This window comes from Anomaloglossus baeobatrachus, chromosome 10 (genome assembly GCF_048569485.1).
Source record: "Anomaloglossus baeobatrachus isolate aAnoBae1 chromosome 10, aAnoBae1.hap1, whole genome shotgun sequence".
Taxonomy (NCBI): Eukaryota; Metazoa; Chordata; class Amphibia; order Anura; family Aromobatidae; genus Anomaloglossus; species Anomaloglossus baeobatrachus.
The window spans coordinates 26007929-26035898 of record NC_134362.1 but is presented as its reverse complement, the minus strand read 5'-3'; the positions used below and the strand labels follow the sequence as shown (position 1 = coordinate 26035898).

The following is a 27970-nucleotide window of genomic DNA, read 5'->3' as shown; positions in this document are numbered from 1 at the left end:
GCAGATCGCAGGCACATACAGCAGATCGCAGGCACATACAGCAGATCGCAGGCACATACAGCAGATCGCACACACAGCAGATCCCACACACAGCAGATCCCACACACAGCAGATCGCAGGCACACACAGCAGATCGCAGGCACACACAGCCGATCGCAGGCACACACAGCCGATCGCAGGCACACACAGCCGATCGCAGGCACACACAGCCGATCGCAGGCACACACAGCCGATCGCAGGCACACACAGCAGATCGCAGGCACACACAGCAGATCGCAGGCACACACAGCAGATCGCAGGCACACACAGCAGATCGCAGGCACACACAGCAGATCGCAGGCACACACAGCAACACACAGCAGATCGCAGGCACACACAGCAGATCGCAGGCACACACACGCACAGCCGATCGCAGGCACACACACGCACAGCCGATCGCAGGCACACACACGCACAGCCGATCGCAGGCACACACGCACAGCCGATCGCAGGCACACACACACACACAGCCGATCGCAGGCACACACACACACACAGCCGATCGCAGGCACACACACACACACACAGCCGATCGCAGGCACACACAGCCGATCGCAGGCACACACAGCCGATCGCAGGCACACACAGCCGATCGCAGGCACACACAGCCGATCGCAGGCACACACAGCCGATCGCAGGCACACACACAGCCGTTCGCGCGCAGGCACACACACAGCCGTTCGCGCGCACGCACACACACAGCCGTTCGCGCGCACGCACACACACAGCCGTTCGCGCGCACGCACACACACAGCCGTTCGCGCGCACGCACACACACAGCCGTTCGCGCGCACGCACACACACAGCCGTTCGCGCGCACGCACACACACAGCCGTTCGCGCGCACGCACACACACAGCCGTTCGCGCGCACGCACACACACAGCCGTTCGCGCGCACGCACACACACAGCCGTTCGCGCGCACGCACACACACAGCCGTTCGCGCGCACGCACACACACAGCCGTTCGCGCGCACGCACACACACAGCCGTTCGCGCGCACGCACACACACAGCCGTTCGCGCGCACGCACACACACAGCCGTTCGCGCGCACGCACACACACAGCCGTTCGCGCGCACGCACACACACAGCCGTTCGCGCGCACGCACACACACAGCCGTTCGCGCGCACGCACACACACAGCCGTTCGCGCGCACGCACACACACAGCCGTTCGCGCGCACGCACACACACAGCCGTTCGCGCGCACGCACACACACAGCCGTTCGCGCGCACGCACACACACAGCCGTTCGCGCGCACGCACACTCACAGCCGTTCGCGCGCACGCACACTCACAGCCGTTCGCGCGCACGCACACTCACAGCCGTTCGCGCGCACGCACACTCACAGCCGTTCGCGCGCACGCACACACACAGCCGTTCGCGCGCACGCACACACACAGCCGTTCGCGCGCACGCACACACACAGCAGATCCCACGCACGCACGCACACACACAGCAGATCCCACGCACGCACGCACACACAGCAGATCCCACGCACGCACGCACGCACACACAGCAGATCCCACGCACGCACGCACACACAGCAGATCCCACGCACGCACGCACACACAGCAGATCCCACGCACGCACGCACACACAGCAGATCCCACGCACGCACGCACACACAGCAGATCGCACGCACACACAGCAGATCGCGCGCACGCACACACAGCAGATCCCACGCACGCACGCACACACAGCAGATCCCACGCACGCACGCACACACAGCAGATCCCACGCACGCACGCACACACAGCAGATCCCACGCACGCACGCACACACAGCAGATCCCACGCACGCACGCACACACAGCAGATCGCACGCACGCACGCACACACAGCAGATCGCACGCACACACAGCAGATCGCGCGCACGCACACACAGCAGATCGCACACACACTCACATCACATCACATCCAGCACTTATGGCAGCAGGGAATGAAGCAAGTCACGTGTCCGGCCGCAGGTCCTGTTCGTCGCGCTGCACCGCACTGCCTCTCCCGGCGAGAAGAGATCGGTGTTACTGGATGAGGTGAGTGTGTGTGCGATCCGATGTTTGTGTGTGAGATCTGGTGTGTATGTGAGATCTGATTGTGTGGGGGTGCGATCACTGCAGGACCTGCTGCTCGGCATCTAGTGAGTGTAATTGCCGGGTGCCGCTGTGTATAATGAAGTGTCCTGCAGTATCTGTATCCTTTTAAGTTGCACGGACACTTCATTATTACACGGACTAGGGCTTATTTTCGGGGGAGGGCTTATATTTAAGCCTTTCTCCAAAAATGCTGAAAATCCCTGCTAGGGCTTATTTATGGGGGAGGTCTTATTTTTGGAAAAACACGGTAGATAACAGAATTCACCATTCACAATAGCACAATAGGCAATGTCACAGCTCTCCTCCTGCACAGACAGATAACACCTCTATACACAGCTGATAACGCAGGATCCGCCAATCTCAATAGGTTATGTCACAGCTTACCTCCTCTCCCTCTCTTCACAATGACCGCTGCACACGCTCATTAGATGCTCCAATGCAAAAGAGTCAGCTTTTGTTCATTGTGGCTAATGTACATGTGAATTTGCTGAAAACAACAACAATTTGTCTATAAAAGCTGCAGTGACCTGTGAGAAAATGAATGTAATATGTAAAAAAATTAATTTTCAAATTATCTCAAAAAAATTAACACAAAAAACGGATGTAAACACTGGGTTATTTTCTGCTGGCACAATCCAATTAGGATAAATAAAATAGAGAGTCTGCACAGTTCTTCAACCTTTGATGTAATTGGGATCTGTGAGCGGGTTATTGTTGCCTCAGCCGGACCCCATTCATCCCTGTAGCGGGTGGTGGTAGGTTGTGGTCTGGCGCTCCCTGTCTCCCCCCGCTGCATGCCCGCGCCGCACCTCTCGCCCGTCTGACCCCTGTGTGTGATCCTCTCTTGCAGCGGAGAGCTACCTGTCTGTGCTGAGCATTAGTGATGACAAGGCCCGGCTGTCCGCCTTACACGACTTCCTCAGCTCTCGGAGTTACATCCAGGGCTACGCGTTTTCTCAGGCCGATGTTGAGGTGTACAGGCAGCTGGCGGCGCCCCCTCCTGACCATTACTTCCATGTGGTGCGGTGGTACCGGCACATAACGGCAATATCATCAGACCCTGCAATGCAAAGCAGCTCACATACCGCGCAGCCATGTGAGTAGTCCTCTGGGAACGTGCCTGGAAATGCTGTGGTTTTATATTTTTTTTTTTTTTGCATGAAATGCATCCATTGTTTAATGCACAAGTGACATCATCCACATCCACAACACATCACTGCTTGTATTGTACTCCACAGCTGCATTCACATTCCTGCAGGCTTCAGAGCTGAAATCTCCCAGCATCCCCTGCTTGTTCATCATCATCTGGTGATTTGAATTGAGGCGTGAAGTCTTTACGCCCCCATATTGCAAAGTTTGGCTCTACAGCCCTGGCATAGGTCACTGTGCCATCATATTGCTCTATATATTAGGCTGTTTCATTAAGGTCCTGAATGTGGCCAATCAGAGGAAAACCCTGATTAGTGACCTCATGGAGGGTCCTGTGTGATGTCAAAGGTGTGCCCCTAACTATTGCATTGAAAGCATATAGATAAAATAAAATAAATAAATCTTTATTTTTATATAGCGCTAACATATTCCACAGCGCTTTACATACATTGCCAACACTGTCCCCATTGGGGCTCACAATCTAGAGTCCCTATCTGTATGTCTTTGGAGTGTGGGAGGAAACCGGAGAACACGGAGGAAACCCACGCAAACACGGGGAGGACATACAAACTACTTGCAGATGGTGTCCTTCGTGGGATTTGAACCCAGGACCCCAGCGCTGCAAGACTGCATTGCTAACCACTGAGCCACAAGACTGCATTGCTAACCACTGAGCCACAAGACTGCATTGCTAGCCATTGAGCCAGAAGACTTCACTGCTAGCCACTGAGCCAGAAGACTTCATTGCTAGCCACTGAGCCACAAGACTCCATTGCTAGCCACTGAGCCACAAGACTCCAGTGCTAGCCACTGAGCCGCCACAATACTCCAGTGCTAGCCACTGAGCCGCCACAAGACTCCAGTGCTAGCCACTGAGCCGCCACAAGACTCCAGTGCTAGCCACTGAGCCGCCACAAGACTCCAGTGCTAGCCACTGAGCCGCCACAAGACTCCAGTGCTAGCCACTGAGCCGCCACAAGACTCCAGTGCTAGCCACTGAGCCGCCACAAGACTCCAGTGCTAGCCACTGAGCCGCCACAAGACTCCAGTGCTAGCCACTGAGCCACCATGCCGCCTAGGATATTCCATTACTGCATGGTCAGTGAGACCCACACAGTGTTGAAGACTAAAGGGGGCAATCACTGGGATCCCACAAATCCTGAGAATGAAGAGTTTACGTTATGATGAATTCAGCTGTGCAGCCCCCTAGACAGTCGCATGACCCCGGGGGCTGCTGTGCATGGAAAGACACTGAATGAATCAATTAACAGGACCTGGTCTGGTGGCCATATCCGTGAACAGTAGACGTCGGACGAGAGCCCTCCTATATGTCGGCATCGACAGGCGCCTCTTCAGACTTTTCAGCCCGGCCTGAGATCATTCGATCCTGTGAGATAACATGGCACCGTCCTACAGATTAGAAGAAACGCCCGAGACCTTGACAGCTTGTTAAAAGGGCAGCGCCATGTCCACAACATGTGGTCGCTGTGGTCAGTCACTGACCTCAGGGATGCATCGTGCCATAACTGCTCCAGCCAACGATCGGCTGCAGCGGGAACAGTCACATAATTGGAGGTCCCTCGGGGAAGATCCCTGACCCTTCATTCTGCTCATTGTTAGGTCTCGGGGATCAGACCCCCCCCTCCATTGTTTAGGCTTTCAAGTAAAGACCTGGAAAAACTTTTTAAAACTTTTGTTCCATGCATGTTACTTCTGTAGTTGATGTAATCTCCCAATCTTCTAACTATTAATATCTTTCTTTATCACCAGGTAAGGGGAAACGCACGCAACCTCTATGGACGCCCCCGGAAGCAACAGAACAACCCCAACTGCGGCTGTACAACAGTCTGACGCGCAACAAGGTGACGGCAAAAGAGGCGGCAAACAAAACAAAGCGCCCCCCCCCTTTTAAATTATTTTCTTTTATCTTATTATTGTCTTCTCTTATCTTGACCTTTCACTCTTCATTTGCTTGGATGTAACGTAACATCTCGGCCATCTCCATCTGTTCCATACAGAATGAAGGGAGGGTGCATAGTGACTGAAGTGATGGGTGGGGGTCTCAGTGGTCAGACCCTCACTAAATTAGTGTTATCCCCTATCCTGTGGAAAGGTTATACCGTTTTTTTCGGTTTATAAGACGCGCCGGATTATAAGACGCACCCCAAATTTAGAGAAAATAAACAAATGGGGTCCGTCTTACAATCTGGTGGTCTCTTACCGGGGGAGGCTGCGGTGGTGGAACGGGGTCACAGGAGGAAGGGGCGGTGGTAGAGCAGGTCGATGGTGCGGGCGGCGGGTCTCCCAGATGCTGTGAGGTTGGCAACTTCCAGAAACTCAGCGGTGCGGGCTCCAAAGAAATGGTGCCCTGAGGTGGCGCTTGCGCAGCTGAGATCTTGGCTTGTCATTGAGCCGATAGCTCAGTCTGTGCACACACCGACTCCGGGCGCCATCGGCTCAATGACAAGCCGAGAACTCATCTGTGCATGCGCCACCCCCGGGCACCATTTCTTTGAAGCCCGCACCGCTGAGTTTCTGGAAGTTGCCATTTTTCTTAAGTCCGCTGCTGGAAGATCAATGGGCTGGAGGCGGCACCTGTGCAAATGAGATCTTGAGCCTGCGCACGTGCTGTGTCCGGGCGCCATTATTTGAACCCCATACCACCGACATTTTCAGGATGCCCTTGCCACCCAGGCCCCAGCCCGGCAGCCCGCCGTCCAGGCCCCAGCACCGCAGTACAACCCACCTCACAGGTCCCAGCAGAGCGCCTGACTCCTGCAACCCCCTCTCCACTACCTCCCGGTAAGGTGCATTTGGATTATAAGACGCACCCATCATTTCCCTCCCAATTTTTGGGGGCGAAAAGTGCGTCTTATATTCCGAAAAATACAATAACTTTTTCTTGTCAAAACTTTTTTTTTTTTTTTTTAAGGTATCTAAAGGTAATAAATATTCTGAACTCTGTTATATTCACTCTGGTTAAATCCTTTATCATTTGCAATATGTCTGCTTGCTTTCATTGGATGGAAACGAGTCCATGTGCACTTCATCCTATATTCACAGCTGAACATGTGTGTAAAAAAAAAAAAAGAAAAAAAGTCACCGAGAAAAGAACAATCAGCCTGTTTGATTTGTCAGGTTTAGGCCACATATGGCGGAATGTTTTTACCAGTGACTTTGGCACTAAGTCGTTAAGTCGTTTGTTAGGCGTTATCCGCTTTTGTCGTATGAGTTTTTTTTTCCTGTGTGTATCTTAGATGTGTACTGTGAGCCTTTTTTTTTTTTCTGAGTGGAGAGGGGGCATGGATGGTCAAGACGTACACAGAGGCAAAAAATGAATGAAAATTAGATCCGGTGCACGGAGAATGATCCTTTTCTTCGGCGCTCCATTGGGAGACCCAGACGATTGGGTGTATAGCTACTGCCTCCGGAGGCCACACAAAGCATTACACTAAAAAGTGTAAGGCCCCTCCCCTTCTGGCTATACACCCCCCGTGGGATCACGGGCTGCTCAGTTTTCAAGCTTTGTGCGAAGGAGGTCAGACATCCACGCATAGCTCCACTGTTTAGTCAGCAGTAGCTGCTGACTATGTCGGATGGAAGAAAAGAGGGCCCATACTAGGGCCCCCAGCATGCTCCCTTCTCACCCCACTCTTGTCGGGTGTTTGTTAAGGTTGAGGTACCCATTGCGGGTACGGAGGCTGGAGCCCACATGCTGCTTTCCTTCCCCATCCCCCTGAAGGGCTCTGGTGAAGTGGGATCTTACCGGCCTCCAGACTCTGAGGCCGGGCTCCATCCACAGACCCGGAGATCCTGCTGGATACGGAGCTGGGTACCATCAGGGACACGGCCCTGCAACATTCAGGTACTCTGTGTCCCCTACAGACAGGCACAGAACACGCCAGAGTTGCTGGGTGTTCTAGTGCGCCGGGGACAGTAGCGCTGTGCGCTGGGGTTATATGCACTACAGCTTTGCTGAGTGGCATTATTGTGGGGAACTACCGCGCCGACTGCCACTGAAAGCTGCGGCGTGGCTGAGACCTGTGGTGCGCCGGGGACTTCGCGCCGGCCGTGCTTTTACGACGGCAGCGCTCATAAATCTAGTCCCCGGCTTTTGCGGCCTAGTTACGGTTCGTTCCCGCCCCCAACCCTGTCATTCAGGGAAGGGGAGAGACGCGATCCAATGATCAGCGCCGAGGGCTGGAGTCTTATTTACATACTCCAGCCCTCTCACTGGGCACAGTGGGACGCCAGTTTCCCGCTCTTGGTCTGAACACGCCCACGGGCCGTCCCTCTTCACAGGACGCCGGCGGCCATTCCTGCAAGCAGTCTGGCTGGAGAACGGACATAGCCCTGGGAGACCCAGACAGGGGATTCTGGCGACCACACAACCGCTCTTAAGCGGGCGGTAAGCAGCACATATGTGCTGACCCCACTAGTGCCACAGTGTTATTTTGTGTACTTTTTGGAGGTACCTATATATATATATATATATATATTGCACTGTAGGTCGCTTCTTGGCTTTATACCCTAGATTGCTCTGAGGAGACAACAGCATGTCATCCGCAAAAAGCAAGGGTGCCAAGGCACGGGCTTCATATGCTGCCTGTACCGCATGTGGGGCTGATCTACCGACAGGCTCCACTGACCCCCATTGTGTGCAATGTTCGGTCCCTGTGGCACTTCGTCAGCCGGAGTCTATGCTAGTAGTGGCCCAGGCAGAGACGCCTGTGATCCCTGCCCCGGTGACGGGGACAGAGTTTGCTGTTTTTGCTGATAAGATGTCTGTGACTATGACAAAAATTCTGGAATCTTTGCAGTCCAGGCCGGTCACTCAGACCATGGGCACTGTTGATTCATTGGCCCTTGGTCCCCCTCACTTGGAACTTATCCGTGCTTCAAGGGGGTCCCCGACATCACAGGCTGAAGGCTCTGACTCGGACGACAGTCCCAGGCAGCCTAAGCGAGCTCGCTGGGAGAGACCCTCGGCGTCATCACGCTGGTCAGGGTCTCAGCGAGAAGATTCTCTGTATGATGAGACAGAGGCAGGTAATCAGGAGTCTAGCCCTGAGACCGCTTTCAATCCGGATACCCCTGATGGTGACGCCATGGTAAATGACCTTATAGCGGCCATCAACAAACTGTTGGATATTTCTCCCCCGGCTCCTCCAGCGGAGGAGGCAGCTGCAGAGCAGGAGAAATTCCATTTCAGGTATCCTAAGCGTAAATTGAGCACTTTTCTGGACCACTCTGACTTCAGAGAAGCAGTCCAGAAACACAATGCTTATCCAGATAAGCGCTTCTCCAAACGTCTTAAGGATACACGTTATCCCTTTCCCCCTGACGTGGTCAAACGCTGGACCCAGTGTCCAAAGGTGGATCCCCCAATCTCCAAGCTTGCGGCTAGATCCATAGTTGCGGTGGAAGATGGGGCTTCACTTAAAGATGCCAATGACAGGCAGATGGACCTTTGGTTGAAATCTGTCTACGAAGCTATCGGCGCGTCGTTTGCTCCAGCATTCGCAGCCGTGTGGGCGCTCCAAGCTATTTCAGCTGGTCTGGCGCAGGTGGACTCTGTCATACGTCCATCAGTGCCGCAAGTGGCGTCCTTAACTTCACAGATGTCTGCATTTGCAACTTATGCTATCAATGCTGTCCTGGACTCTGCGAGCCGTACATCTATGGCGTCTGCCAACTCTGTGGTGTTACGCAGAGCCTTGTGGCTAAAGGAATGGAAAGCAGATTCTGCTTCCAAAAAATGCTTAACCAGTTTACCATTATCTGGAGACAGACTGTTTGGTGAGCAATTGGCTGAAATCATTAAACAGTCCAAAGGTAAGGATTCCTCCTTACCTCAGCCCAGATCAAACAAGCCTCAACAGAGGAGGGGACAGTCGAGGTTTCGATCCTTTCGAGGCTCGGGCAGGGGCCAATTCTCCTCGTCCAAAGGGACTCAGAAGGAGCAGAGGAACTCAGATTCCTGGCGGGCTCTCTCACGCCCAAAGAAAGCAGCCGGAGGTACCGCTTCCAAAGCGGCGACCTCATGACTTTCGGCCTCCTCCCTCCGCATCCTCGGTCGGTGGCAGGCTCTCCCGCTTTTGCGACATTTGGCTGCCACAGGTCAAAGACCGGTGGGTAACAGACATTTTGTCCCACGGGTACAAGATAGAGTTCTGTTCTCGTCCTCTGTCGCGGTTCTTCAGAACTGTTCCACATCCCGACCGAGCCGATGCTCTTCTGCAGGCGGTGGGCTCTCTAAGGGCAGAAGGAGTGGTGATCCCTGTTCCCCTTCAGGAACAAGGTCAAGGTTTTTACTCCAATCTCTTTGTGGTACCAAAAAAGGACGGCTCTTTCCGTCCTGTTCTGGACCTAAAACTGCTCAACAAGCACGTGAAAACCAGACGGTTCCGGATGGAATCCCTCCGCTCCGTCATTGCCTCAATGTCTCAAGGAGATTTCTTGGCATCAATAGACATCAAAGATGCCTATCTCCACGTGCCGATTGCGCCAGAACACCAGCGTTTTCTACGCTTCGTGATAGAAGACGAACATTTTCAGTTCGTAGCCCTGCCATTCGGTCTGGCGACAGCCCCACGGGTTTTCACCAAGGTCACGGCAGCAGTGGTAGCAGTCCTACACTCGCAGGGACACTCGGTGATCCCTTACCTGGACGATCTACTTGTCAAGGCACCCTCTCAGGAGGCATGCCAACACAGCCTGAACGTTGCGCTGGAGACTCTCCAGACTTTCGGGTGGATCATCAACTTTTCGAAGTCAAATCTGTCACCGACACAATCACTAACGTATCTTGGCATGGAGTTTCATACTCTCTCAGCGATAGTGAAGCTTCCGATGGACAAACAGCGTTCACTACAGACGGGGGTGCATTCTCTCCTTCAAGGCCAGTCGCACCCCTTAAGACGCCTCATGCACTTCCTAGGGAAGATGGTGGCAGCAATGGAGGCAGTCCCGTTTGCGCAGTTTCATCTGCGCCCGCTTCAATGGGACATTCTCCGCCAATGGGACGGGAAGTCGACGTCCTTAGACAAGAAAGTCTCCCTTTCCCAGACGGCCAAGGACTCTCTTCAGTGGTGGCTTCTTCCCACCTCTTTATCACAGGGGAGGTCCTTCCTACCCCCATCCTGGGAGGTGGTCACGACAGATGCGAGTCTGTCAGGGTGGGGAGCAGTTTTTCTCCACCACAGGGCTCAGGGTACCTGGACTCAGCAGGAGTCCACCCTTCAGATCAATGTTCTGGAAATCAGGGCAGTGTATCTAGCCCTATTAGCCTTCCAGCAGTGGCTGGAAGGCAAGCAGATCCGAGTTCAGTCGGACAACTCCACAGCGGTGGCATACATCAACCACCAAGGCGGGACACGCAGCCGGCAAGCCTTCCAGGAAGTCCGGCGGATTCTGATGTGGGTGGAAGCCACGGCCTCCACCATATCCGCAGTTCACATCCCGGGCGTAGACAATTGGGAAGCAGACTTCCTCAGTCGCCAGGGCATGGACGCAGGGGAATGGTCCCTTCACCCGGACGTGTTTCAGGAGATCTGTCGCCGCTGGGGAATGCCGGACGTAGACCTAATGGCGTCTCGGCACAACAACAAGGTCCCAACCTTCATGGCGCGGTCTCGCGATCAAAGAGCTCTGGCGGCAGACGCCTTAGTGCAAGATTGGTCGCAGTTCCAGCTACCCTATGTGTTCCCCCCTCTGGCACTCTTGCCCAGAGTGCTACGCAAGATCAGATCCGATTGCCGCCGCGCCATCCTCGTCGCCCCAGACTGGCTGAGGAGGTCGTGGTACCCGGACCTGTGGCATCTCACGGTCGGCGAACCGTGGGCGCTACCAGACCGGCCAGACTTACTGTCACAAGGGCCGTTTTTCCACCTGAATTCTGCAGCCCTGAACCTGACTGTGTGGCCATTGAGTCCTGGATCCTAGCGTCTTCAGGATTGTCTCAAGGGGTCGTTGCCACCATGAGACAAGCTAGGAAACCCACGTCTGCTAAGATCTATCACAGGACGTGGAAGATTTTCTTATCCTGGTGCTCGGCTCAGGGAGTGTCCCCCTGGCCATTTGCATTGCCTACCTTTCTTTCCTTTCTGCAATCTGGTTTGGAAAAAGGCTTATCGCTCGGCTCCCTTAAAGGGCAAGTCTCAGCGCTATCGGTATTCTTTCAGAAGCGCCTAGCACGACTTCCTCAGGTACGCACGTTCCTGCAGGGGGTTTGTCACATTGTCCCGCCGTACAAACGGCCGTTAGATCCATGGGATCTGAACAGGGTTCTCATAGCTCTACAGAAGCCGCCCTTCGAGCCTCTGAAGGATGTTTCACTTTCTCGACTCTCACAGAAAGTGGCCTTTCTAGTAGCGGTTACGTCTCTTCGGAGGGTGTCCGAACTGGCAGCGCTGTCGTCCAAAGCTCCCTTCCTGGTGTTTCACCAGGACAAGGTGGTGCTGCGCCCGATTCAGGAGTTTCTCCCTAAGGTGGTATCCTCCTTTCACCTCAATCAGGATATCTCCTTACCTTCCTTTTGTCCTCATCCGGTTCATCGGTATGAGAAGGATTTGCATTTGTTAGATCTGGTGAGAGCACTCAGAATCTACATTTCCCGCACGGCGCCACTGCGCCGCTCAGATGCACTCTTTGTCCTTGTCGCTGGAAAGCGCAAAGGGTCGCAGGCTTCCAAATCCACCCTGGCTCGATGGATCAAGGAGCCAATTCTTGAAGCCTACCGTTCTGCTGGGCTTCCGGTTCCATCAGGGCTGAAGGCCCATTCTACCAGAGCCGTGGGTGCGTCCTGGGCGTTACGACACCAGGCTACGGCTCAACAGGTGTGCCAGGCAGCTACCTGGTCGAGTCTGCACACTTTCACCAAACATTATCAGGTGCATACCTACGCGGCGGCGGACGCCAGCCTAGGTAGAAGAGTCCTGCAGGCGGCAGTTGCCTCCTCGTAGAGGAGGGCTGTTTTGCAGCGGTATCTTGAGGTATTAATTTACCCACCCAGGGACTGCTTTTGGACGTCCCAATCGTCTGGGTCTCCCAATGGAGCGCCGAAGAAGAAGGGAATTTTGTTACTTACCGTAAATTCCTTTTCTTCTAGCTCCAATTGGGAGACCCAGCACCCGCCCTGTTTCCTTCGGGATTTTTGTTTTTTTCGGGTATACATGTTGTTCATGTTGAACGGTTTCAGTTCTCCGATGTTCCTTCGGATTGAATTTGTTTAAACCAGTTATTGGCTTTCCTCCTTCTTGCTTTAGCACTAAAACTGAGCAGGCCGTGATCCCACGGGGGGTGTATAGCCAGAAGGGGAGGGGCCTTACACTTTTTAGTGTAATGCTTTGTGTGGCCTCCGGAGGCAGTAGCTATACACCCAATCGTCTGGGTCTCCCAATAGGAGCTAGAAGAAAAGGAATTTACGGTAAGTAACAAAATTCCCTTCTTTTCTCAAATGCACAATGGACATGTAAACGAGGCCTAGCACATTTCTCTGTTTTTGTGAGCAGGATTTTCTATTTGTAAACACTGATTCCATTCAGCAGCAGCAAGCAGAGACCTTGAAAGGGCGCGGATTTAAAGCCCCACACATTACAAAGTTACTGAGCTTTTCATCGTGCATCTGCCATCTTTTAGCCAAACTGGACAAGATTTTTCATTTGCTGCCACCTGAAAAATTAACTTTACGTGAACAGATGTTTCTTTTCGTCTCCCTTCTTTTTAGGAAGTGTTTGTGCCGCAGAATGGTAAGAAAGTCACGTGGTATTGCTGCGGACCGACTGTATACGATGCATCGCACATGGGACACGCCAGGTGTGTATGGGGCACCAAGGGTGAATTAAAAGCCAAATTCTTCCCATTTCCTTCTCACATTTCTCACTTTACCCTTCCCTTTGTTTTTCCCCAGGTCATATATATCCTTTGATATCCTCAGAAGAGTCTTAAAGGACTATTTTAATTATGACGTCTTTTACTGCATGAACATCACAGACATTGATGACAAGGTGCGCGGCCGCTGCCTTTCCTGTATTTTGTGTTATTTCTTCACATAAGTCATTGTTGTTTTCTCACCTTTTCCCCAGATCATAAAGCGGGCCAGACAGAACTATTTGTTTCAGCAATACAAAGACCGCAAACCTGAGGCCACCGCTGTGCTGGACGATGTGAAGACCGCACTGACGGTATGTCCAGCACAGGCGACGGGTGTTACGTGGGTGTAAGGCAGACCTATTAGGGCATTCACTAACTATATAAGCCAGTCCTATAGTCAATCATTCATCAATTACATGTACAGGAAATGTAACCTCAATACCGCAGAGCACTCATCATGTACTGATCCGGAGTTACATCCTGTATTATACTCCAGAGCTGCACTCACTATTCTGCTGGTGCAGTCACTGTGTACATACATTACATGACTGATCCTGTACTGATCCTGAGTTACATGCTGTATTATACCCCAGAGCTACACTCACTATTCTGCTGGTGCAGTCACTGTGTACATACATTACATTACTGATCCTGAGTTACACCCTTTTTTATACCCCAGAGCTGCACTCACTATTCTGCTGGTGCAGTCACTGTGTACATACATTACATTACTGATCCTGAGTTACACCCTGTATTATACTCCAGAGCTGCACTCACTATTCTGCTGGTGCAGTCACTGTGTACATACATTACATTACTGATCTGGAGTTACATCCTGTATTATACTCCGGAGCTGCACTCACTATTCTGCTGGTGCAGTCACTGTGTACATACATTACTGATCCTGAGTTACATCCTGTATTATACTCCAGAGCTGCACTCACTACTCTGCTGGTGCAGTCACTGTGTACATACATTACATTACTTATCCTGTACTGCTCCTGAGTTACATCCTGTATTATACTCCAGAGCTGCACTCACTACTCTGCTGGTGCAGTCACTGTGTACATACATTACATTACTGATCCTGAGTTACCTCCTGTATTATACTCCAGAGCTGCACTCACTATTGTGCTGGTGCAGTCACTGTGTACATACATTACATTACTGATCCTGAGTTACATCATGTATGATACTCCAGAGCTGCACTCACTATTCTGCTGGTGCAGTCACTGTGTACATACATTACTGTACTAAGGATGAGTTACAGAGCTGAATTCAGAATTCTGCAAGCCTCAGAGTGAAAATTCTCCTGTCTTCCCCTTTGTTTGCCGTCATAAATACACTATAGTGACTTGCATTGATTTTACGCCATGAATGGTGCAGACGTCTGATGAAGAATAGCCTGAGCGCCCCTCTGTGTTACATGAGCTCGGCCAAGCAGACATCGGCCAGGCATTCTTCTGATAGGCTACATCACTGCCATGTTTTTTTATTTATTTATTTTCTTCATCGTTCCTTATGGGAGACACAGACCATGGGTGTATAGCTTCTGCCTCCGGAGGACACACAAAGTACTACACTAAAAAGTGTAGCTCCTCCCTCCGAGCATATACACCCCCTGGATGACAATCTAACCAGTTCAATGCTTTGTGTTCAGGAGGTCACACACACACATGCATTCTCTGATTTTTGATTTTTGATTTTTTGATTTCAAAGATATGGAAGAAAAGCGGGTCCAATCTGGACCCCCGGCATGTCCCTTCTCACCCCACTGTGTCGGCAGTGCTGTTAAGGTTGACTTTATAAGGCTGGAGCCTTCACATGCCGCGCTCCTTCACCATCCCCTGGGGCTCTGGCTTGAAGTGGGAGCCATCTCGGTCCTCTCTGCTTTGCAGAAGACCGGTCTCCATCCGCAGCCCTGCAGGTTCCTGCCGGACGGAGCGCTTACCCCTCTCCCAGGGACATGGCCCTGCGTCTCAAAAGCTAAGTATTGAGACGCTTTTCAGGGGTCCCAGGTACATTTATTGTGGGGAGAGTGTGTTTTGTCACTTTGTTGTGATTTCCGGCCGGTTCTCTGGATTTTTCCTGAGAACCGCGCCGAGGGTGCCTGCTCGTCGGCCGCATGTAAAAATCTAGGCCCCGGCTTCAGATGCGGCCTAGTTTTGGTTTCAGCTTCCCCTGCATGTCAGTCATGCAAAGGAACAGTGTGGCGCCGCCCACCGGCCGTTCAGCAGAGGGGAGGACACTCCTCTCTGAGGAGATGTTTCCCTCCCCTGTATATCTCCTTGGCCCTCCGGTTTCCCGCTCTTGGGCTAATCCCCGCCCCCCCTTCTCACTCCAGAGCCATTTTATCAGCGTTCTCTGATCGGCGCTGGCTGCTGCAGCTCTGCATCCTGGAAAGCAGAAGCTTCACTGGGGGTCCGAGCTGTGGAATCTGGATGGCACACACGGTCTGGTAAGCCACAACCTCTGGTTGTGGGCTTTATTATACACTCTTAGGGGGTCATTCTACAGGAGTGTATTCTTTACTGCAGAGTCTCCACCTCAGCAGCATGTCTGTCACTAGGAGCAAGTCTGCTAAGCTGTACGCTATATGCACTGCATGTAAGCTCATTTTGCCAGAACCGAGCACTTATCCACACTGTGATGCCTGCTCTAACATGGTGGTGCCTCAGCCTGGAGCCTCTTCAGGGGTCCCTCCGGCTGCTCCGGCCCCGGTGGCTGAACCCCCGGCTTGGGTAGCATCTTTTTCCAGAGCTATTTCCCAGTCTTTTGCCGACTCCATGGGACAGCTGTCCCGGACTCTGCTGACCATGCATCAGCCCCCTTCTCGGGGCGCCTCTGCTGCTCCGAGCTCTGCAGAGCTCTCAGAGCATGTTTTAGGACCCCGTCCTCCTAAAAGGAGACGCAGGGACCCTTCTCCTTCCTTGTCCCACGGCTCTGATTCACAAGCTGAATTGCAGGGCGAGGAGGATACTTTTACTGTGGGCTCGGACGCTACCTCTATGTACCCCATTGACTTATCTGAGAGTGATGCGGATGTTAGTGACTTGATTGCATCCATTAACTCCGTACTGAACCTCAATCCCCCAGTGTCAGAGGAGCAAGCCTCTCGGGTAGAAATACACCAGTTTACCTCTCCTAAGAGAGCTAGGAGTACGTTTTTTAACCACTCCAGTTTTCAGGCCACTGTTACCAAGCCCAGGACCTGTCCTGACAAACGCTTCCCAAAGCGTAGTTCTGATGACCGTTTTCCCTTTCCACCAGAGGTGGTTAAGGAGTGGGCTCAGTCCCCAAAGGTAGACCCTCCGGTGTCTAGAATCTCAGCCCGGACAGTCGTATCTGTGGCCGATGGCACCTCTCTTAAGGATCCCACTGACCGCCAGGTTGACCTTCTGGCCAAATCTGTATATGAGGCGGCAGGAGCCTCGTTCTCCCCGTCTTTTGCAGCAGTGTGGGCTCTTAAGGCAGTCTCTGCCTCTCTGGCGGAGATACATTCCCTCGCCAGGGACTCTATACCCGAGATGGTTGCCTTAACTTCCCAGGCTTCGGCTTTTTCATCCTACGCCATGTCTGCCATTCTGGAGGCTTCTCACCGCACGGCGGTGGCTTCCGCTAATTCCCTCGCGATCCGCAGGATCTTGTGGCTTAGAGAGTGGAAGGCAGACGCTTCTTCTAAGAAGTACCTTGCTGGGCTCCCCTTTGCTGGGTCCCGGCTGTTCGGTGAACAACTGGATGAAATTATTAAGGAAGCTACTGGCGGGAAGAGTACTTCCATGCCACAAACCAAAACCAGGAAACCTGTCCCCTGTCCAGGACAGGAACCAGTCGAGGTTTCGTTCCTTTCGTTCCTCTAACTGGTCATCCTCTAAGCCCTCAGCCTCGTCCACTAACTCAGCCAAGGATCGTAAACCCAACTGGCGCGCGAAGCCGCGTCCTCAGAAGAACGGAGGAGCAACTGCCACTAAGGCAGCCTCCTCTTGACTATCTGGCTGCGCCAGCAACGTCCTTGGTCGGTGGCAGGCTCTCCCACTTTGGCGACGTGTGGTTTCAGCACGTCTCCGATCAGTGGGTGCGGGATATCATCTCCCACGGCTACAGGATAGAATTTTCTTCCAGCCCGCCAAACAGATTTTTTTCTGTCCATTCCCCCCTGCTCCAAAGCCGCCGCCCTCTCACAGGCCGTGGCATCCTTGCAGGCCAACGGTGTAATTGTTCCGGTTCCCGCCCGGGAACGGTTCAGAGGTTTTTACTCAAACCTCTTCCTAGTCCCCAAGAAGGACGGTTCCTTCCGGCCCATCCTGGATCTCAAGCTTCTCAACAAGCATGTTCAGGTGCGGCGCTTTCGCATGGAATCTCTGAGATCGGTCATTGCCTCAATGACCCAAGGAGATTTCCTGGCATCCATCGACATCAGAGATGCCTATCTGCATGTGCCTATTGCGGTTTCCCACCAATGTTGGCTACGCTTTGCAGTCGGAGAGGAACATTTCCAATTCGTGGCTCTCCCCTTCGGGTTAGCCACGGCCCCTCGTGTTTTCACCAAGGTCATGGCAGCAGTGGTTGCGGTCCTGCATCTCCAGGGGTTGGCAGTAATCCCTTACCTGGACGACCTTCTAGTCAAGGCCTCATCCAGTGCAGACTGCCAGCGGAGCGTCTCGCTCACTCTCGCCACGCTTGTCCAATTCGGGTGGCTTGTCAATCTGCCCAAGTCCACTTTGTCCCCGACCCAGGAACTTACGTACCTAGGGATGAAATTCGAGACCCTGCCGGCACTTGTGAAGCTGCCCTTAGTCAAACAGCAGTCCCTTCATCTGGCGGTGCGCTCTCTGTTGAAGCCCCGCCGTCATTCCATCAGGCACCTAATGCAGGTGCTGGGTCAGATGGTGGCGTCAATGGAAGCGGTTCCCTTTGCCCAGTTCCATCTGCGTTCCCTGCAGTCTCCGCTGTTGGGAAAAGCGGACCTCTTCCTTGCACAGGCTAGTGGCTCTGTCGCCGCAGACCAGGAGCTCTCTTCAGTGGTGGCTTCAGCCCCTCTCTCTGTCTCAGGGACGCTCCTTCCTGACTCCGTCCTGGGTGATCCTCACCACGGATGCCAGCCTCTCCGGCTGGGGAGCAGTATTTCTCCACCACCGAGCACAGGGCACTTGGACTCCGTCCGAATCAGCCCTCTCGATCAATGTGCTGGAAATCAGGGCTGTTCTTCTAGCTCTAGTAGCTTTTCACCACCTGTTGGCGGGCAAGCACATTCGAGTCCAGTCGGACAACGCGACGGCGGTTGCCTACATCAATCACCAGGGCGGAACTCGCAGCCGCCTGGCGATGTTGGAGGTTCAACGAATCCTTCAGTGGACGGAGGACTCAAAGTCCACCATATCCGCAGTCCACATCCCAGGCGTAGAAAACTGGGAGGCCGATTATCTCAGCCGTCAAACCGTGGACAGCGGCGAGTGGGCCCTGCATCCGGCAGTGTTCAAGTCAATCTGCCGCAGGTGGGGCACTCCGGAAGTGGATCTGATGGCATCCCGGCACAACAACAAAGTTCCGGTTTCCGTGGCTCGCTCCCACGATCCTCAGGCCTTCGCAGCGGACGCGCTGGTTCAAGATTGGTCCCAGTTCCGTCTGGCCTATGTATTTCCACCTCTAGCGCTCTTGCCCAGGGTTCTGCGCAAGATCAGAATGGAGGGCCGTCGGGTCATAATCATTGCTCCAGACTGGCCCAGGCGAGCTTGGTACCCAGACCTGCTCCGTCTGTCCGTAGAAATGCCGTGGCATCTCCCGGACCGCCCAGACCTTCTCTCTCAAGGTCCGTTTTTCCGCCAGAATTCTGCGGCTCTCAGATTGACGGCGTGGCTCTTGAGTCCTGGATCCTGACGGCTTCAGGCATTCCTTCTGAGGTCATCTCCACTATGACTCAGGCTCGTAAGTCTTCCTCGGCCAAGATTTACCACAGGACTTGGAAGATTTTCCTGTCCTGGTGTCGCTCTTCCGGCCATGCTCCTTGGCCGTTCTCCTTGCCGACCATCCTGTCCTTTCTACAGTCCGGTCTGCAGCTAGGACTGTCCCTCAATTCCCTCAAGGGACAGGTGTCGGCTCTGTCGGTATTATTCCAGCGGCGTATCGCCCGACTGGCTCAAGTGCGCACCTTCATGCAAGGCGCATCTCACATCATTCCACCTTACCGGCGGCCTTTGGATCCCTGGGACCTTAATCTGGTCCTCACGGCCTTACAGAAACCCCCCTTTGAGCCTCTTAGGGAGGTTCCCTTGTTTAGACTTTCACAGAAAGTGGTTTTTCTAGTAGCCATAACTTCTCTCAGGAGAGTCTCTGATTTGGCTGCGCTGTCTTCGGAGTCGCCTTTTTTGGTGTTTCACCAAGACAAGGTGGTTCTCCGTCCGACTCCGGATTTTCTCCCTAAGGTGGTGTCTTCTTTCCACCTTAACCAGGACATTTCGCTGCCTTCCCTTTGTCCGGCCCCTGTGCATCGCTTTGAGAAGGCGTTGCATACCTTGGATTTGGTGCGGGCGCTCCGAATCTATGTGTCACGCACCGCCGCTTTTAGGCGGTGCACCTCACTTTTTGTGCTAACCACGGGTCAGCGCAAGGGTCTCTCGGCTTCTAAACCGACCCTAGCTCGTTGGATTAGGTCGGCCATCTCCGATGCCTACCAGTGTTCTCAGGTGCCCCCTCCGCCAGGGATTAAGGCGCACTCGACCAGAGCTGTCGGTGCCTCCTGGGCTTTCAGGCACCAGGCTACGGCTCAGCAGGTTTGTCAGGCTGCCACTTGGTCTAGTCTGCACACCTTTTCGAAGCACTACCAAGTGCATGCTCATGCTTCGGCAGATGCGAGCTTGGGCAGACGCATCCTTCAGGCGGCTGTCGCCCATTTGTGAAGTTAGGTTTTGCCTACTTCTCAGTTTGGTTTATTTCCCACCCATGGACTGCTTTGAGACGTCCCATGGTCTGGGTCTCCCATAAGGAACGATGAAGAAAAAGAGAATTTTGTTTACTTACCGTAAATTCTTTTTCTTATAGTTCCGACATGGGAGACCCAGCACCCTCCCTGTTGCCTGTTGGCAGTTCTTGTTCCGTGAGTTTTCACCGGCTGTTGTTGTAGACAGAGGTTCCGGTTATTACGGGTTTTACTCTATCTCTACTTGTGGGTGGATGTCCTCCTTCAGCTTTTGCACTGAACTGGTTAGATTGTCATCCAGGGGGTGTATATAGCCCGGAGGGAGGAGCTACACGTTTGAGTGTAATACTTTGTGTGTCCTCCGGAGGCAGAAGCTATACACCCATGGTCTGGGTCTCCCATGTCGGAACTATAAGAAAAAGAATTTACGGTAAGTAACAAAATTCTCTTTTTTACAGCCATTTTTAATCAAGGTCAGCGAGACAACGGATCCGGATAAGAAGCAGATGCTTCAAAAACTCCAGTCCGCTGTGACGGCCGCCGTCCAGCCCCTCGAAGAATCGATCAATAAGTCTGCAGATGCTGAGGAAGTTGAGCGGCTCGCACAGGTAGGACTAGTCCCGTACCCGTCAGATGATTGCCTTCTATGATACATCGGGGCACGGTGATAATATGAGGTCTTGGCTTTGTCTAGACGTTACTGCAGGAATCTGCGGATCTGCTCTCAGACTGGCTGGACACGAAGAAGGGGGCAGAGGTGACGGACAACTCCATCTTCTCACAGCTGCCCAAATATTGGGAAGGAGAGTATCACAAAGACATGGACGCCCTGAATGTAAGTCATCGTGTTCTCACCTATGGAAGGATCCGGCAGGAGCATGTCTTCTTCATCTGTCACACATGGAGCGCGGGCTTATGAGTAGGAGCATTGCATTGTCAATTCTTCTGCTGGACCCAGAGATGACACGGGGCATCTGCCCAACATAGAGCTGATTGGTCCTAGCAGACCCAGATAAGCTCTGCCATTTTTTTTCCTTTCTCATTGTATTGGGCTTTTTTTTGTCTTTAAATGGGGCTCCTATAGAAAAACCAGTTACAGTGGAAAAAATTGCACAATAAAGGGGGGGAAAAAAATGTTTTCAAGATCATTTCATTCTCTTGGGCACAAATTATGTTAATAAATAAATGGACATCAGGAAAAGTAACAAGGGTCTTTGGACTGCAAAGAAATAGAAATAAACTAAAATTACTGAGTGGTCATGACGTTTTGGCAAACCCCAGTCCCGCTGTGTATAGTTTGTTTTAAAAAAAAAAAAGAACTTACTTTGTCCTCCTCAGGTCCAGCGCTGAGACTCTGCTGCCGCTTCTGGTGTCTTAAGAGGGCTTTACACGCTACGATATTCCTAGCGATATCGAGCGTGAAAGCACCTGCCCCCGTCGTGCATGCGATATCGTGTGATCGCTGCCGCAGCGAACATTATCGTTACGGCAGCGTCACACGCACTTACCTGGTCGTCGCTGGCCAATCAAAGCAGAGGGGCGGAGATGAGCGGGACGTAACATCCCGCCCACCTCCTTCCTTCCGCATTGCCGGTGGACGCAGGTAAGTAGACGGTCCTCGCTCCTGCGGTGTCACACACAGCGATGTGCGCTGCCGCAGGAACGACGAACCACCTCGATAATAAACCATGAACGATTTTTGGTTTTGGGACTACCTCTCCATGGTGAACGATTTTCACCACTTTTGACGTCGGTTAAGGTCGCTGGTCAGTGTCACACGCTGCGATATCGTTAATAACGCCGGATGTGCGTCACTAACAACGTGACCCCGACGATAAAACATTAACGATATCGTAGCGTGTAAAGCCCCCTTTAGTGTCTGCAGCGCTGACGTCATCTCGCCAGCACTGCAGCCAATCAGTGAGCTCAGCGGCTGTACCGTCTATATTGAGCCGAACCACGGAGCTAAGTTATTGGCTGCAGCTCTGTAGACGTGACCGACATCAGGAGCAATAGTGGAAACTGAGCCCTAGACAAGCAAGGGGTGAGTAAAGAGCATTTAGGTTATTTTTTAAAAGCCAGAAAAATCCCTTTAATTGGTGCCTGTTACTAGGTTTTCTTTGTCGCTCCATTGGGAGACCCAGACAATTGGGTGTATAGCTTCTGCCTCCGGAGGCCACACAAAGTATTACACTTTAAAAGTGTAACCCCTCCCCTCTGCCTATACACCCTCCAGTGCATCACGGGCTCCTCAGTTTTATGCTTTGTGTGGAAGGAGGCACACATCCACTCATGCATTCTCAACTTAGTTATGTCGGTTGGAAGAAAAGAGGGCCCCCACGGGGCCCCCGGCATGTTCCCTTCTCACCCCACTATGTCGGCGGTGCTGTTAAGGTTGAGGTACCCATTGCGGGTACAAAGGCCGCAGCCTCATGCCGTTTTCCTTCACTATCCCTTAGTGGCTCTGGGAGAAGTGGGATCCTGACCGGTCATCCATTCACTGGGACCGGGCTCCCTCCGCAGCCCCTGTGGGAATCTGCTGGACAGGAGTCTATTCATCCTCAGGGACCGGGCCCTGCATCTATAAGGTACTCTGTGTCCCCATGGGGATTGTGCATGGAGCGCCTTCTTCCCGGACGCTGCAGCAGCTGCTGATTTGTGAAGACCGGCGGACTTCCGCGCCGACCGCGCCTGCTTGTCGGCCGCGGTCTTAAATTTAGTCCCCGGCTTCATCGCGGCCTAGTAGCAAAAATCCCGCCCCCAGGCCTGCCTGTCGGGGGTAAGGGCGGGACGGCCGGCCTGAAGTCGGCTGTGAGGGCCGGAGCATCCTGTATGTTTCCTCCCCCCTCACTGATCACTGTGGGGACCCCAGATTCCCGCACTTATGCGTGGCGGTCTAAGTCACGCCCCCAAAAGGCCGCCGGAGGCGCTGCCTCCAAGGCGGCCTCCTCATGACTCTCGGCATCCCCGAACCGCATCCTCGGTCGGTGGCAGGCTCTCCCGCTTTTGCGACGCCTGGTGGCCACATGTTCAAGACCGATGGGTGAGAGACATTCTGTCTCACGGTTACAGGATAGAGTTCAGCTCTCGTCCTCAGACTCGTTTCTTCAGAACCTCTCCGCCCCCCGCTCGGGCCGACGCACTTTTTCAGGCAGTGGTCACTCTGAAGACAGAGGGAGTTGTGGTCCCTGTTCCCCCTCAGGAACATGGTCGCGGCTTTTACTCCAACTTCTTCGTGGTGCCAAAGAAGGACGGATCATTCCGTCCCGTTCTGGACCTCAAACTGCTCAACAGACATGTGAGCACCAGACGGTTTCGGATGGAATCTCTCTGCTCGGTCATCGCCTCGATGTCACAAGGAGACTTCCTAGCATAGATCGACATCAAGGATGCTTATCTCCATGTGCCGATCGCACCCGAACATCAACGCTTCTTGCGTTTCGCCATCGGGGACGAACACCTTCAGTTCGTGGCATTGCCTTTCGGCCTGGCGACAGCCCCACGGATGTTCACCAAAGTCATGGCATCCGTTGTGGCGGTCCTACACTCTCAGGGCCACTCGGTGATTCCCTACTTAGACGATCTCCTAGTCAGGGCACCTTCTCGGGTGGCGTGTCAACACAGCCTTACAGTCACTCTGGCGACTCTCCAGCAGTTCGGGTGGATAATCAACTTCCCAAAATCCCAGTTGACACCGACCCAATCACTGACTTACCTCGGGATGGAGTTTCATACACAGTCAGCGGTAGTCAAGCTACCGCTGGACAAACAGCTTTCCCTGCAGGCAGGGGTGCAATCTCTTCTTCGGGGTCAGTCATACCCCTTGAGGCGCCTCATGTACTTCCTGGGGAAGATGGTGGCAGCGATGGAGGCAGTGCCGTTCGCGCAATTCCATCTGCGGCCACTCCAATGGGACATTCTCTGCAAATGGGACAGGAGGTCGACTTCCCTCGACAGGAACGTCTCTCTGTCCCTTGCAACCAAGACGTCACTTCAGTGGTGGCTCCTTCCCAATTCTCTATCGCAAGGGAGATCCTTCCTACCCCCAACCTGGGCTGTGGTCACCACGGACGCGAGCCTGTCAGGGTGGGGAGCGGTTTTCCTCCACCACAGGGCTCAGGGAACCTGGACTCCGGTAGAGTCCTCCCTTCAGATCAATGTTCTGGAGATAAGGGCAGTGTATCTAGCCCTATTGGCCTTCCATCGGTGGCTGGAGGGCAGACAGATCCGTATACAGTCGGACAACGCCACTGCCGTCGCATACATCAACCATCAGGGCGGCACGCGCAGTCGTCAGGCCTTCCAGGAAGTCAGGCGGATTCTGCAGATGGTGGAAGCCACAGCCTCCACGATCTCCGCAGTTTACATCCCGGGCGTAGAAAACTGGGAAGCAGATTTTCTCAGTCGTCAGGGCATGGACGCGGGGGAATGGTCTCTGCACCCAGACGTGTTTCGAGAGATCTGTCGCCGCTGGGGAACGCCGGACGTCGATCTCATGGCGTCACGACACAACAACAAGGTCCCGGCCTTCATGGCACGGTCTCAGGATCACAGAGCTCTGGCGGCGGACGCATTAGTTCAGGATTGGTCGCAGTTTCGACTGCCTTATGTATTTCCTCCTCTGGCGATGCTGCCCAGAGTGTTACGCAAGATCAGGTCCGACTGTCGTCGCGCCATTCTCGTCGCTCCAGATTGGCCGAGGCGATCGTGGTACCCGGATCTGTGGCATCTCACGGTGGGTCAACCGTGGGCGCTTCCAGACCGCCCAGACTTGCTGTCACAAGGGCCGTTTTTCCATCTGAATTCTGTGGCCCTCAACCTGACTGTGTGGCCATTGAGTCCTGGCTCCTAGCGTCTTCAGGATTACATCACTCCGAAGAGTGTCGGAGCTTGCAGTGCGGTCATGCAAAGCCCCCTTCCTGGTTTTTTCACCAGGATAAGGTGGTTCTGCGTCCTGTCCCGGAATTTCTCCCTAAGGTGGTATCCCCTTTTCATCTCAATCAGGATATCTCCTTACCTTCATTTTGCCCTAATCCAATTCACCAATGTGAAAAGGATTTGCACTCGTTAGATCTGGTGAGAGCACTCCGGCTCTACGTGTCTCGCACGGCGCCCCTGCGTCGTTCAGATGCGCTCTTTGTCCTTGTCGCTGGCCAGCGTAAGAGTTCGCAGGCTTCCAAGTCAACCTTGGCTCGGTGGATCAAGGAACCGATTCTTGAAGCCTACCGTTCTTCTGGGCTTCCGCTTCCTTTGGGGCTGAAAGCCCATTCTACCAGAGCCGTGGGTGCGTCCTGGGCATTGCGGCACCAGGCTACGGCTCAGCAGGTGTGTCAGGCAGCTACCTGGTCTAGTCTGCACACTTTCACGAAACACTATCAGGTGCATACTTATGCTTCGGCAGACGCCAGTCTAGGTAGGCGAGTCCTTCAGGCGGCGGTTGCCCACCTGTAAGAGGGGGCCGTTTTGGCTCTTTTTATCGAGGTATTCTTTTACCCACCCAGGGACTGCTTTTGGACGTCCCAATTGTCTGGGTCTCCCAATGGAGCGACAAAGAAGGGAATTTTGTTTACTTACCGTAAATTCCTTTTCTTCTAGCTCCTATTGGGAGACCCAGCACCCGCCCCTGTTCCCTTCGGGCTGTTGTTCTTTTGTGTACACATGTTGTTCATGTTGAATTGTTCTTTTGGTTCATGGTTCAGTTCTCCGAACATCCTTCGGATTGAATTTACCTTAGACCAATTTATAAGTTTTTCCTCCTTCCTGCTTTTGCACCAAAACTGAGGAGCCCGTGATGCACGGGAGGGTGTATAGGCAGAGGGGAGGGGTTACACTTTTAAAGTGTAATACTTTGTGTGGCCTCCGGAGGCAGAAGCTATACACCCAATTGTCTGGGTCTCCCAATAGGAGCTAGAAGAAAAGGAATTTACGGTAAGTAAACAAAATTCCCTTCTTTCACTTTTGAATTGCAGCCACCGCCAGTGAGCTCTTATATACAGCATTCCAGAATATTGTACATAAGACCCCAGGCTGCTCTGTAGAATGCAAAAATCACTTTATAATACTCACCTAGAGGGCGGTCCGGTCCCATGGGTGTCGCTGCTCCCAGGTCCAGCACCCCCACTCTTCTGTGATTGCCGTCCTCTTCTACCCCCCCCCCAGCATGCATGACGCATCCTACGTCATCCACACAGCATTGCAGTCCTGCACAGGTGCACTTTGATCTGTCCGATAAGGGCAGAACAAAGTACTATAATGCGCAGGCGTGGCGAAAGGTCAAAGACCGCCCGCACATGCGCACTACAATACTTTCATCTGCCCGTAGCTGACAGATCAAAATGTGCAGGTGCGCAATGCCAGCCTGTGTGGATGACATAGGACATGTCATCTATGCTGAGCTTGGAAGAAGGAGGATGGCGATCGCACAAGATGGAGGAGGCTCAGGACCAGCGACAGCCATTGGACTGGACCGCTCACTAGCTAAGTATTATAAAGGTGTTTTTTCTTCAGCGCTCTATTGGAAGACCCAGACGATTGGGTGTATAGCACTGCCTCCGGAGGCCACACAAAGCAATTACACTAAAAAGTGTAAGGCCCCTCCCCTTCTGGCTATACACCCCCAGTGGGATCACTGGCTCACCAGTTTTCTGCTTTGTGCGAAGGAGGTCAGACATCCACGCATAGCTCCACTGTTTGTAGTCAGCAGTAGCTGCTGGCTATATCGGATGGAAGAAAAGAGGGCCCATATGGGGCCCCCAGCATGCTCCCTTCTCACCCGCGGTGGTGCTTGTAAGGTTGAGGTACCTATTGCTGGTACAGAGGCTGGAGCCCACATGCTGTTTTCCTTCCACATCCCCTGGTGGGCTCTGTGGAAGTGGGATCTTGCCGGCCCCCAAGCCCTGAGGCCGGGCTCCATCCACAGACCCAGAGAACCTGCTGGATTTGGAGCGGGAGTGCCGTTCAGGGACAAGGCCCTGCAACTTTCAGGTACTCTGTGTCCCCGGCAGGCACGGACACTCTCAAGGCTTGCTGAGCGTTATAGTGCGCCGGGGACAGTAGCGCTGTGCGCTGGGGTTAGGTCACTGCAGCTTTGCTGAGTGACGTTACATGTTGGGAACTACTGCGCCGACCGCTACAGGAGCGGCGGCGCAGCTGCGACTTGTGGTGCGCCGGGGACTTTGCGCCGACCGCGCTTTTACGGCGGCGGCGCTTCTAACTTTAGCCCCCGGCTTCTGCGGCCTAGCGCCGCTTCGTTCCCGCCCCCACCCTGTCAATCAGGGTAGGGGAGAGACGCTGCTCAATTGGCAGCGCCGAGGGCTGGAGCTCTATTTACATGCTCCAGCCCTCTCACTAGGCACAGTGGGAAGCAGGCTTCCCGCTCTTCGTCTGTATACGCCCAGGGCCCGCCCCCCCTCTCCACAAGGACGCCGGCAGCCATTACACATGCGGTCTGGCTGGGGAAAGGCAGCAGGCTCTGGGAGACCCAGACTAAAGGGATTTCGGCGACCACACACCCGCTCCTAAGCGGGCGGTAAGCTGCACTTTAGTGCTGGCCCCACTAGTGCCTCAGTGTTATATTAGTGTACTTTTTTCTTAGTACCATATATATATATATATAGTTGCACTGTAAGGTCGCTTCTTGGCTGGACACCCTGTACTGCTCTGAGGAGGCAGCAACATGTCATCCGCAAAACGCAAGGGTGCCAAGGCACAGGCTGTGTACACTGTTTGTACTGCATGTGGGGCTGATCTACCGGCAGGCTCCAAAGACTCACATTGTATGCAATGTTCAGTCCCAGTGGCACTCCGTCAGCCAGAGCCTATGGTGGTAGTGGCCCAGGCAGAGACGCCTGTGAACCCTGCCCCGGTGACGGGGACAGACTTTGCAGTTTTTGCTGAT

General features: G+C 53.5%; 1 protein-coding gene across 2 annotated transcripts in view; it reads left to right on the top strand.

The window, feature by feature from the left end:
• CARS1 (cysteinyl-tRNA synthetase 1) overlaps positions 1-27970 on the top strand; it is a 111099-nt gene that overhangs the window by 12149 nt on the left and 70980 nt on the right. Inside the window, exons 2-8 of one of the 2 annotated variants that reach the window (XM_075326950.1) lie at positions 2986-3231; positions 5055-5146; positions 13012-13100; positions 13195-13291; positions 13370-13468; positions 20532-20681; positions 20768-20908. In XM_075326950.1, coding sequence (XP_075183065.1) covers positions 2986-3231; positions 5055-5146; positions 13012-13100; positions 13195-13291; positions 13370-13468; positions 20532-20681; positions 20768-20908 — 914 coding nt within the window. The remainder of the gene's footprint in view (positions 1-2985; positions 3232-5054; positions 5147-13011; positions 13101-13194; positions 13292-13369; positions 13469-20531; positions 20682-20767; positions 20909-27970) is intronic. The other variant, XM_075326951.1, reaches the window with a different exon arrangement.